A 13354-nucleotide genomic window follows, 5' to 3' on the forward strand; every position below is an offset into this window, starting at 1 on the left:
CTGAGCCACCCAGGTGCCCCAACTTTGTTTACTTTTTAAAGAGACTGCTCTTTAATTTATATTTTTTAGTATCTTAATGCCCTTGGAGGCAGGTATGTTTCAGAATTAAGAATTTTTAAGGTTCTCTATACACACACGCGCTCACGCGCAATCTCCAGGAGGGTCCTGGCCAACACCGTATAACCAAACATGTTAATATTTCTCCAGTGAAAAGCATGAATAGGCACTCCAAGAGAAATACATGAAGACCATATACATGGACTTAGTTCAAGTCATATTTTGCCACCAAGTGTTGATTGGTTAGGTGAGATTAGCTTTTGCCACCAAACAAAACCCAAAATAATTTCCTTTTTCAAGTTTGAAGATTTCAGATTAAGGACCAGTATATTCATTTTAAAGTCTTTATCAGACTGTCCTATAAAATTCATTTCATCTGAAATAAACTCATCTTCTGATCGATGATATCATTGCCTATTTCTGACATTAGATTTCTTTTTGTGTTTTGGAAGCTTATCTTGTTTGCAGGCTTATTGGCTTATTTTGAATGGAAGGTTTTTATCATCTCCCTTTATATCTGTCTCAGCTTCATAGCTTTGCAATGTCTTACCAGTCCGCTGTACCCTTAGCTCAGAGGCAAGCATTACAATGCGCCACTTCTATTGCTGTGATACTAGTGTGAGCACGGATTCAGACACTGAGTCAGTGGGTGGCTTAAATCAGTTCTTGGTCATGAGGCTCCATCTTTGATATTTGATCCCCGAATTCAACAGCTTCTTATAATGCTGAGATCTAAGTGGCAGGTTGTCAGCAACTTTTTCAGCTTTTCATGATTTGAGGGAACCCTTACCTTTGCCTTCAGAAAATGAGCCTGAATCTAACCACTGTCTCATGAAGCATCTTTTGTTTTCTTTACTCTGCATGAGCTGAACTGCTGACCAAAACAGTGTGCTTCCAGACTTGGAGGACAACAGGCTCTGGGCTTTAGCCCTAGTGCATTTTGAGTTTTTCTTTTACTTATATTCCATCACTTTTAATTTCAAACATATCTTTTTGTTTTCCTTTCAAAACATTTTATCCATAGTTGCTGTCTCTTGGAGCAGAAGGGGTGCAGAAAATGTGAATTCACTATGCCATCTGAACTGGAAGTCGCTGTCACCTTTTAAAGATGTTAAATTCTATCTTCCTTTTTATTAAAACCCTCCTTTCTCTTTCCACAGTCCCTCAGCCATAATGCTTCCCTCCTTCACAACCAAACTTCTCCAGCGAATTAGATAATTCCACGCTTTTTCTAATTCTTTCACTTCCATTCACATCTCAACCCACACCAGTCTGGCTGGCTTCCTTCCTTCCTTCCTTCCTTCCTTCCTTCCTTCCTATATTTTCTTTCTTTCCCAGGGTTTCCAATTATGTTCTTTTCACTAAGTCCAACAGATAGTTTTCATTTCTCGCCTATTCACTTATTTAACTTCTCAAAAGCTTTCAGTACTTGTCAAATACCCCTCACATCTTAAAATACTCTCACACCTTGTTTTCCATAATTTAGGAGTGGTCTAGATCTCTTCCTACCTCTCTGGCTGCTTCCTCAGAATATCATGTACAGGCTCAACCTCTCTCTAGCCATTGGGTATTAGAATTTGTTCAGGCTTAGTCTTGGCCTTTGTCTTTTTACTTTATATTCTCTCCCTAAGCAGCCTCCTCTGTGCCTGTTGTGATAGATACCAACCCTACACAGATAACTACCTAATTGGTGTGTCTAGTCATACTTGTCCTTTTAGGTGCAGAAGAGCATAGCCAACTTCCTGATGTTACCTCTTAGGTGTCTCAGAGGGATCTCAAAGTACATTTTAGTGTCCTTACCTAAGTAAATGGTACCACCATCCATCTAATTGTATAAATCAGAATCCTTAGGGTCAACCATGACTTCCTCTGTTCTCCCCCTCACCAAAGACAACCCATCTCTGTGTGTCCATCCCAACCTTTTCTTAAGTATTTCTACTCCTCTCCATGTATCCTTCTTGCCCAGTATATGATATCTTTCATAAGGATCTCGGCAGTAACTTAATTAGCTCACTCGCACCAGCTCTTGCTGTTGCATCTCCCAGTATTGACTCCATACAATTGTCAGCATACTCATGTTGATAGAAATATCCAATCATCCCTGACCCTCTCACCCCATCCTCATCCATATACAACTGGGAAATTTCAATAACATCCTATTGATTTTAGGATAGAGACAAAAGATTTTAACGATCTCTAAGGCTACCCCTCTTACCTCCCAGTTTTATCATAGCTCTTCTTGTTCAATGTTCCCGGCCACGGTGGCCTGCCTTCAGTCTCTTGGACTTCATATCTGCTACCCTACAGTGGGTATGTGACAGGGTAGCCTCCTGCTGCAGCATGTTGCCTCTGCCTGAATGCTCCTCCCTCCCCTTGGGGCCTGTTCCTCATCCTCCAGCACTCAGCTAAATTGTTTCTTCAGGAAGTCTCCCCCCTTCCCTAGTCTTCCCGGCCTTCTCAGGCAGCCCCCTGCCCACCTCGTCAGAACATTTGTCATACATGTAATTTCATACTGTGTTGATCTAATAATCTAAGTATTTGATTGAAGTCTGTCTGAGGACTGTCTTGTTTCCCATCATATAAGCCCATCAGGGGAGCTGGCATACAGTAGGTTTTTAGTAAGAGGTTGACCAAATCATTTTGAAGACTCATTTTGACATCAGATGTGTTAATCATCCCTCTTAGCTTTGTGTAAGCATCAGATTTGATATGACCGCCTTTTATGTCTTTATCTTGAAACACTCATAACTAGGTAAGGGCAGATCTAGGCCATAAAACCAAAAGGAACCTTCCAGCTTGACACTGAAGTTCCCTTTTACTAGGAATATAGAAATAACTGATAACAAACAGCAACTAGTAAAATTTCCATTTGCCATCATTTGTCTTTTATCTGAGTTTCTCAAAGCCTACTTTTACCAACAGATGTATTCAAAAGCCTTCCTACAAGTCTTCCAAAAAATCAATCTATAGGACTTAGAGTGGAAAGAACAATAGAAATTTATAATAGAGTGCTGTGATAAAACTGGCAGCCAATAATAACTTCTGGGAGAAAGGTGAATACATCATAGGCCTGTGTGTGCTTTATGGTGGGTGAAAACAGACAAACTCTTGTCTGGAGATGCCCAGGGGAGAAACGCTGGTAATAACCTCTGAACATGGACCCATATTTCACTCTGTAACAGAGTGGAAAAGTGGTGTGGATAATCCACTTTTTTTTCCCCGAGGGAAGTCTTTCTATTATATAAGTGATATAAAAATCACCGTGGAAAATATTAGTTGTGTGGCTCAGGGCTATGCAGAGAGAACAGTAAATGTGAATTTCCTGAAGGCAAGGGGCAGGAGGATTTTAATTAAGTGTGGTAAAGCTTGGCTGGGCCTGAGCTTACAGACTGAAGAGAGTTAAACTGTATAGAATGTAGTTTTAATATTGGCTCAGACATTCAATATGTACCTATCCTTTGACTCAGCAATTCTACTCCTAGGAATCTTACGGAAATACTAGCCTAAGGATATGCATATATATATATTTTTCCCATGTAACGTATAAAGCTATATGATGATATATACATAGATACATCTATGTAAATTATATAATTTATAATATATATACACATATAAATTATGTATTGCATATAAGTTATATAATTTATAATACATATTTATTATAATATATAAATTACATAATTTATATGTAATATAATTATAGCAATATATCATTATAAATTATATTTATATAATTTATTATATTTATGATTTATTAAATTTACATTATATAAATTATATAATTTATAATAATATATATTATATATCTCTCTAATATATAAATTAGAGGCAACCTAAGTGTCCATCAATTGGGGATTAGTTAAATAAATCACTTTATCATCATACTATATGGAATGGTAGAAAGCCATTAAGAAAATGAAGTTTATCTGCATGTACCTGCTATAAACAGAGAAAATACTATTGAGTAAAAAAAGCAAGTCATGGCAAAAGGCAATAATTACAATTATAATCATCAGTGTTTATTTAGTATTTGTGACATGCCACATACATTTCTGAGAGTTCTTCCCATATTACTTCATTTAATCCTCATGATAATCTTAAAAGGTGGATACTATTATTATCTTCATTTGTACACTGGAGAATACTGAGGCATATAGACATTAAGTAACTTGTTCACAGTCACGCAGCTGGAGGCAGTATGATTCCAGACTCCAAGCTCCTAACAAGGCATGGGCATTTTTTTTTTTATTTTTGGGTGAAAGGCCAGATAGTAAATATTTTTGGCTTTGAGGGTCATATGGACTCTGTCAGAGCTACTCGGCTCTGCTGTGATGTACGAAAGCATCCATGATTGCCTACTATGAGCAGTATTTCTTAAAAAAAAAAAGTACATGTGTGTGCATTTTCAGACATGGACAATGGTTTGGAAGTATGAAAACCAAACTATTATTAGCTATCGTCCCAGAAGTGGGGTGCATGTATCACTTCTCATTTTCTGCAACCACAAAGTTTTAAGTTCATTTTTTAAATTGAAGAACAGCAAAAGAGCCTCAAGGCAGACTTCCATTCCTTTTATCATCTGCTGGAGATACCTTTTTAACCTCAAGTTTTAGAGTGTCTTTTGCCTTGAGAAACAAGGCAAATATATAGGTGAAAGAGTAGAAGCCCCTATAAGTAGGGTTGCCAGATTTAGAAAATAAAGATACAAATGCCCCATTCAATTTAACGTGCAAACAATAGTTACGTGTATTGTGTATCTGCATTTCAAATTTAGCGGCACATCCTGTATTTTATCTGGCATTCCTACCTAGAGGACCACGTTTCTTACTATGATGACCTATTGACACTACTTCCAGGTGTCTGCTCAGCCCTAGTTTCACTGTTGCTATGTAAACGCATCCAGTGCATTTCACATCCGCATGCTCGGGCTCTCTGACAGGTGGAGCTGCACCTGCGGCTGCGGGTCCCGCAGATCGGCAACTACGTGGTCGTGCTCCAGTATTCCACGGAAGTAGACCAGTTGTCCGTTGTTGATGTGCACATGGAGAGCCAGGGGTCTGTTCTGGTAGGCCAGGTGAACATCTACAGCTGCAAGTACAGGTAACTGATCCTGTCCCGGGGGATTCCTTTGTCCTGGAATGATCGGGAGGTCAGCCTTGGGAACTCTGGTTTTTATCTGGATTGGGAAGTTGTTTCCTTTTTGAGGCCGATCTTGAAGCCAAGCAGAGACTATCCTCTCAGGTTTCACCCCCAGTGTGGTATTGGGTTGCTTCTCTGTGGACAGCTTGAAAACGTCGCATCTTCTTGAAAAGCTGTGTGTTCTGCTCGCTACTTTGGCTCAGATTCTCATGAAGCCATCACAGCCCTGGGCGGTGCAGGGAGCTCAGTGCTCTTGCCTCAAATGCTGGGTAGAGCACATGGGTGCACGGGAAAGAGAAAAGACTCTGTCAGAACTGCCTTCACAACACGGCCTGCAGAAACTGGGAATAATTAATGTTTGATGATCATCAGGTGAAAAATAATTAACCAAAGATTTAAAAATTCACCCTGATTTAGTTACTCTCTTCCAAGAACTTTGACAAAGATTTATTAAAAATTGTTTTCTTTGCATACCATTTCAAGATCTATGCAAATGTCCATAATATGCTTTATTTTTAAAAATATTTTATTTGTTTATTTGACAGAGATCACAAGTAGGCAGAGAGGCAGGCAGAGAGAGAGAGGAAGCAGCCTCCCCGCAGAGCAGAGAGCCCAATGTGGGACTCGATCCCAGGACCCTGGGATCATGACCTGAGACGAAGGCAGAGACTTTAACCCACTGAGCCACCCAGGTGCCCCCATAATATGCTTTAATTAAAGAATCTGTGCAAGGGGTGCTTTCAACATGAAATTAATTTTATAATAAATGGCTCCAGGAGTCAATCTCTTCAGACAGCAAGTGGAGAACTCCAGTGAACCCACCTAGTTCTTGGCCAAGGCCTTACACATTTTGTTTCCATGACTTGCCTATGGCTTTTTGTTAAACTCCGAATGACCTGATGTAGTTGGACATTTTTCCCTGTTCTGCAAATCAAAGAAGTTATGAAAAGAGTTACTTTTAGAAGCTTAGAATGGAAACTTTTATGAGACTTAAAGAAATGGTTATTGAATTAACATCATGCTCTTAGCGACCCTAAAAAGGAAACTGTGAGTCCTTCTTTTAAGAATCTTTAAAAAAAAATCTAGTGAGCTCTTCTCTCTGGGGTGATGATAATACACACATACACACACACATACACACACACACATATTTGGATTTTTGATGGTGCAAAAAATTTCCCCAGAATATTCTGTCATTATCTGAAAATGTTAGTTTCATCTGTGGATGACATCAGCAACCACTGGAATGTACACTCCCAGTCAAGTGTGTCACTTCACCACCCGAGTCCTGGAGATTTTTGGCCACAGGCCTGGGGCAGGGCTTCTCCAGGTTCTGTGCACCCTCTGGTTCAGCCCTCTGACTCCTTCCACCTTCCAAATTATGTCGCTTGATCCATGCTCCACAGGATACAAGGTGGTGATGGCTAAGGGCCCAGGAGGAAACACTCTTAATGTCCCTGGTGGCTCTCTGACCCATCTCAGAAGAGGCTGAGAACATCTAGACCAAGCAGAGGAGTGGTTTCAGAGCTAAAGAAAGAAAGGGCACCGTTCCAGGATTCCATAAGCCATAAGCCTGGTTTTATGACGTCTGTCCGAATGGCATTTGGGGCAGACAACTGTGCGGTATTCTGGAGATCACTTTGACTCTGGACATGACAGCACCAAGTTCTTCTTTACCGGGGACATTAGAATACCAAGAAAGGGTTGTATTAGACTAGGACTCCCTTTCATTGTATTTAACTATTTCCAGGAATGTCCCATGATATGGTTTCACTAGTCTAAAATATTTCCTCCATCTCTACTTTGGCTGTCATGTGGACAAGTGAACATGAACAGGCTGTAAGTACCGTGGTCCAAAAATGTGGTGCAATTGGAAAATATTTGACCCATCAAAGCCTATTTCAAATGACAGGCCCTTTCAACATTGCAGCTTCTCCTGCTGAGGGTTGAGTCTTTCCCAGCATTTTTCAAGTGAGTTCTAATGGAGTTATATTAAAAAATATCCCAACAGAAGAGTAGTGGTGCTAATTAAAGTACCACTTTCAAAACAGTGTTGTGATAAATCCGATTGCCCTTCTGTGAGAGAAGTTCACTCGGATTAATTCAATCCAGTTATTATCATTAGTCTATTCTTGGTAAGAATTTTAAAAGGATATGGATAAAACTAAATCCAAGTGAATCACCTAATATATTTAACTCCCAGGATTGTGCTTGAACCAAAAGGAATACATTTTAATTTCACACACACACACACACACACACACACACACAAGTGCTCAAAAGGAAAAAGAAAACAGCTGTTCTTTGAGTTTCTAACTATGGCTCTTTATAATACTATCTCATTTTAATACTTTGCATTAATTATTTAATTAATTAATTGCATAAATTATTTCAAATATTTCCCAGAGACAGTCATTTCTTTTAGTTTGCCTCCAAACTAGTTTCCAAATTGCATTTACAGACAGAAAAGTGACTACAGAATATGAAGTCAGAAACATTCCTCCAAAAATACTTCTTCAATGGGTTTTACCATTAGAGTCTATTCTTTGGTTTCAAACCGTGAACTTTTAAATGTTCCTAAACTCCGTATTTCACTTGATGGGGTCGAAGGAAGGAGTGCAGCTGGTACAACGAGGAAGGAAGCGTGAGAGGAGCAGACTGAGCTTCCAATGGCAAATTCTGGTTAGTCGTGACTGGAGTAAGGCCAGCCCCAACGCTGACGGGGTGTGGGATATCGTCAATCGTTGTGAGGCCGATAGGCAACTTTAGTCACCAACAGTACTAAGAATATTGATAAGTCTCCATGAACGTTGTATCTTGGAGATCAGACATTATTTTTTTTTTTTATTTTATTTATGTATTTGAGAGAGAGAGTAAGAGAGAACAAGAGAGGGTAGAAGGTCAGAGGGAATAGCAGACTCCCTGCAGAGCTGGGAGCCCGATGTGGGACTCAATCCCCGGACTCCAGGGTCATGACCTGAGCTGAAGGCAGTCGCTTAACCGACTTAGCCACCCAGGCACCCAAGATCAGACATTATTGACCCTGGGGCTTTTTCTCCCAATGACTAGACCAAGTATTGCATAAAGCTGGGTGGAAAAAGTGAGCAAGGCCTTAAGCCCTGAGATGAGCCACAGTCAGAAGGTTCTTTTTCTTGTATTGATTGTGGACTGCATCTCTCTAGAATGCATTGTGCCAGAAAATTCACTGTCAGTGACCTAGTTATAAACAGGGGAAACAGAAGAGCCATCAGCTACCCTGAAGGGAGGCACGAGGTCAGGGAGACCAGAGGAGTCAGGCTAAGAACACTCTTTCCTCTCACAGTGTCCTCTGCCGGAGTGTTGTGACTGATGGCAGGAGTCGCCTCGCCGTCTATGAGCTGTTGACAGATGTGGGCATTCGGCTCAGAGCACGCAGGGCCCGATTCCTTCTGGTACGCGTCTATTTTGCCCTTTGAATTTTAGAAGCATTTTGGTGATATCTCTATATTTTAAAACTTAAAGAAATTTTGGTGGGGTTTGTATTCCACCTACAAAGTGAATATGTTAAGAGTTGCTAGTTTTATGATGTGTTTTATTCGCATCTAGAACTCTCTCTTGCCTCTTCATTTGAGCCTTTTTTTATAGCACCGGTGAAGTTTGCTCGTCAAGTTTGAACACAGCGCACAAAACTCTATTTCATGAATGTTTATTCATTGTTACTATTATGAATGAAATCTCTTTTGTCATTATAGTTCCTAGTTTGTTTTTATGCTGGTGTATAGAAATACCATTAGTTACTGTTTATTTTCTTGCCCATTTTACTATTTAATCATGTCTATTAGTTTCTTGACAAATTCCTTCAGAATTTTCAACGTTGCAACCACCTGGTATTTCCTTTCCAGATTATTGTTACTCTATCTCAAAAAAACATATTATTCAGTTAATTACATATATACAATTAAGAGTTAAAAATACCAAGTTTGGCAGGTTAGATACCTTCATGTCTCCCTTTTAATAGCACAACTTAAATATTGAGAATTATGGTAAACACAGGCAGTGGGACTGGGCTAGGAAAGGATGGCCAGATTTCTAATAAATGCCTCAGAGAACAGAAGATTATCTAAGTATGAAGCAACTTGCTCTCACTGCTGATATTAAGCACAAATCACATTCTGGGAAATGCTAGGCCAGCATGTTCTAATGTGTTTAAAATATTCATGCTGGACAATATTAAAAACTTTGAGCCTTCTCTTCAGAATTATCTGGAATTGAGTTTTTAGAAGTTATTACATAAATTCTATAATAGCTTAAGGCTTTCTTTTTAAAATTGTGACTATCTTTTTAAACAACAATCTGAGCAAATCTAACCTCTTCATCTTTGGGAATTATAACAGGGCTGAGTCTTCTCTTTTAAGCATAAGTTCGCCCTTATTGAAATAGTCTGATGTCATTCGGACGTCTAACTAGGATATAAGCTCCATGAGAACAGGAGTATTCGCCATGCTGGTCTTCTAGGATCCCTTAGTCTCAGTACCTGGCCTATAGTAGGTGTTCAATAAAAAGTTTTGTTGTTACTGAATAGGTTTGTGGTCAAGCTGATGATACAGTTTGGATTAAAATACAATGTATTGATAAGTTGATAACTGAGTCTCTTATGTGACTCAAAAACTAGTTCTGGAGACACTTCCTTTAATGAAGTCCAGATGTGCCCGAGAATCAGGTCATCCTCTATTCAGAAAGATTGTTTATAGCAGGAGTTACAGACAACAGGCTCTGAACAGCAGGCTCCCTAGCTGCCTGCCACATCCTGCCTCTCCTGCCAATGGGTCTGAAGATCCAGCATCAGCCCAGGGCAGGAAAGGAAAACAGGCACCTGAAGTCACAAAGAGTTGTTTTGGAATGTCATAATTTCATTTTTTCATGTGACTATCCCAAGAACATTCGGGCAGCGATCCTGTGTAATGCTAAAAAGGGTTGTTGCACATAAGGATGCCATAGGGAGTGCCATTCTGCAGTTTTTTTCTACTTTAAAATAACAATTGTAATTTCTTTACTTAACAGCTTTTTAAAGAATATGTTTGACCGTTACCGTTGACTTTGCTGATAACCGTGATGTTACCCTTTTGCACTGTATTTGCTCAACAGCATCAAATTTGTATCATACCCATTGAAGAATTCTCTACTGAATATTTGAGACCTCAAGTCAAATGCATTGCCAGTTACGGGGGTTATGTTAATCAAAGGTAATGTGTTTCCTTTCCTTTCTCCCTTGTTTGTGCTCCGAGTGGTACTACAATGCTTGTAAGGCTGTGACTTTATGCTTAACTTCAGAAGGGATCATAGGCCAAGGTACTAAAGGCTGATGATGGGTTAAAATAAAAAATAAGCTAAATCACTGACTCCAGCCGTCTTTCCAGGATTCCATTAATGTCAGGAAGCTGACCCTGTAGCCACTGGGCAGAATGGGTAAGCTTTGCCCTCAAGAGAAGTTCCTGCGGGCTCTTCTGAAACCCCGCAAAGACTCACCTTGTTCCAATCCTTTAATTGCAGTGTCTGAGACTCCTCATTTAAAAAACCATGGAAATAATGACCCATCTCACCGCTGTGTTATGAAGATTAGCTGACGAGTGATTATTGGGGTTTCAGGAGGGTTTTTTTGTTGTAGATTCAAAAATAATTTGTAGACACAGTCGTAAAATCTTAGGCATATGGTTAAGGCTATAGAAGCCACCAAGACAGTGACATCTGGCCTAAAAGAAATCTGTGCCTAAGAGAAATGATGTGCACTTGCCTTCTTTGTTCTTATATGATTTTATGGTGACATTTATGTTTAGAAATGAATAATAATGTTTCATGGCATTGACCCCATTTAACATGAATTATAGTTCTTAGAAGGGAAGGTTGCTGTAAGTTTCTGTCTGGTTTCTATCAAAATTAAGATTTTCTTTCTGCTTTGGCTCATTGCATTGAGTGGGTTTGCCAGAATACACTTGGCAGTTGACTACACTGAGTGTCTTTGTATAAAGATCCCTCCACAGTCCTGTGGTTCTCCCGAGACTAGGTCCTGTCGATGTTACATAGTCTTGTGCTCACAGTTGCTATTTTCACCAATGGACAGTTCTTCCATTTTTGGTTGTTTTTTAATATTCTTTTTCTTTTCTTTTTCTTTTCTTTTTTTTTTTTCAGTGCCTCTTGTGTCTCTCTGGTCCCTGAAACTCCTCCAACAGCCTTGATTTTGGATATCCCAAGGGGTGAGTCTTCCCCTTTCCTGCCCCAGGATCCTCTGCCTTCTGCTGATGTTACTGGAGTCATCTTGAAGGCGCCACAGGTGGGGCTCCCCTCAAGTGTGTTGTTTCTAAATTATGGTTCTCAAAGTGTGGCCCTTACCAGAAGCATCCACATCAGCTGGGAACTTGTTAGACATACATATTTACAAGCCCACCCCAGAACTGGCGGGGCCCAGGAGTCTAAGTTTTAATAAACCCTCCAAGGGATTTGGATGCCCCTGAAGTTTGGGGACCTCTGCTCTCAACTGTGGAGAATCCCAGATGTGAGGCATCTGGCTATTCCTGTCTATGACCGCCCCATCCTGATGTTCTCTTTTCTTTCTGTATCTCTGTCTACACAGTCATTTGGCAACTTTTCGTGGCCCGTTTTGTGATAGGTCATACTTTCATGGGCTACTGCTGTGTAACATTGTTGAGATGATCACTTGTCTTCCCAAGGTGGCATGTAAGCACTTGCGAAAGCTGCTCTGGCTAATAGATGTTTTGTGTCCCCAACTATACCAGCAAAATGCTTTGGAGGCAGGAAATTCTCAATAAACATTTATTAACTAATAATCAATAGCATGAATATGAAATATAGTAAGGGACTGACTGAATTTTTTTCACTGTAAACTATGAACTTGCAGGACTTAGCATTGTCCTGATGATATGATGTCCTTTCAGTCCTAGAGGATGGCTCATGTCCGTTCCCATTGCATCAAGTTAGAAAATTAACAGGATCTGAGAGAGAAAATTTAATAAGAGCCTGTGTGGGGAAGTCCACCCAGATTCATAGGAGGAGATGAACTGAAATCATGACAAAGGAGTTCTAGTTCTGGCTTTGCTCTTAAATTAGAGCATGGCCTTTCTCATATTACTTGCCTTCTTCAAGTCACGGTTCTCGTCAGAAAGATGAGGATAATCTTTTATTGCTGCTGTATTTCTTTTTCCTTTTCTTTTTCTTTCTTCTTTTTCTTCTTTTTTTTCTTGAGCGTTTGAAAAGACATATCTCACAGTGAAGTTTTCTGGAGAGAGCGGGGCTCACACTCAAGCTTGAGCAAAAGTGGGGGCACAAATCTGATTTTCACTGTGGTTGGGCAGGGGTGAAGGAAGGTGGAGGAGGGCAAGATGAGGACCCCCTTCCCATGGGCTAGAATTAGTGTGTCTTGAACTTCTTCCCTGTGCCAAGGGATGGGCTCCTGGGCTTCTTACTGGCTTGTGCAGGTATGGGGCAGAAGATTAAAGACGAGCGATGGGGCTTGACACCTGTCGGTCAAACATCCAAAATGGAGTCTGACTCTTTCTCTCTTGGTTATTCCAAGTGATATATAAGTGCTGGGAACACTCTGGAACAGCCTTTTGGCAAACGTTATGCATTTCTGTTGGGCATGTACCTAAGAGAGCAATTGCTCAGTGACATGTCTGACTTTGGTAAAAGCCGCCAGACAGTTTACCGAAATGATTGTACCAAATTACACTCCCTCCAGCATCATTAACGGCTGACCACACTGTTGGTTCATCCATTCTGATCTGCGGGTCATTTGGTTTGTTTCCAGTATTTCTGATTACAAGAGTGCCACTGTAAACATTCAAGGGAAAGTTTTATGTGACCATATGTGTTCATTTCACTTGGGGAAATATCTAGAGGGTTTTTGTTTTCAAACTCTAAATGTTCATAGCTCTGCAACTTGAGAAGTTTTCCTTATCCTCTTTTTTTCTACCCAGAACCAAGTGACCCTGCGAGGACTTGTACCACACCTAGGCCGATATGTCATTGTCATCCATTTTTATCAACCAGCACACCCAGCATTTCCCACACAAGTCTTTGTGGACGGAGGGCGGCCGTGGCCTGGTGAGTGTCAGGGAGCAAGGGCCATTAGCTGCGAGCTGGGCTGGGCCTCACGGGACCA

The 13354-nt window shown here is 40.3% G+C and overlaps 1 protein-coding gene across 1 annotated transcript in view; it reads left to right on the top strand.

Annotated features, from left to right (window-relative positions):
• The window catches only part of LOC111142476 (laminin subunit alpha 3), a 271036-nt gene that overhangs the window by 150433 nt on the left and 107249 nt on the right, over positions 1-13354 (top strand). Inside the window, exons 24-28 of the mRNA XM_022495666.1 lie at positions 5000-5160; positions 8522-8630; positions 10324-10421; positions 11365-11506; positions 13170-13296. Of these exons, the coding sequence (XP_022351374.1) occupies positions 5000-5160; positions 8522-8630; positions 10324-10421; positions 11365-11506; positions 13170-13296 (637 nt within the window). The remainder of the gene's footprint in view (positions 1-4999; positions 5161-8521; positions 8631-10323; positions 10422-11364; positions 11507-13169; positions 13297-13354) is intronic.

The sequence above is a fragment of the Enhydra lutris genome, unplaced genomic scaffold (genome assembly GCF_002288905.1).
Source record: "Enhydra lutris kenyoni isolate GAN:26980312 unplaced genomic scaffold, ASM228890v2 scaffoldscaffold8, whole genome shotgun sequence".
In the NCBI taxonomy this organism is placed as follows: Eukaryota; Metazoa; Chordata; class Mammalia; order Carnivora; family Mustelidae; genus Enhydra; species Enhydra lutris.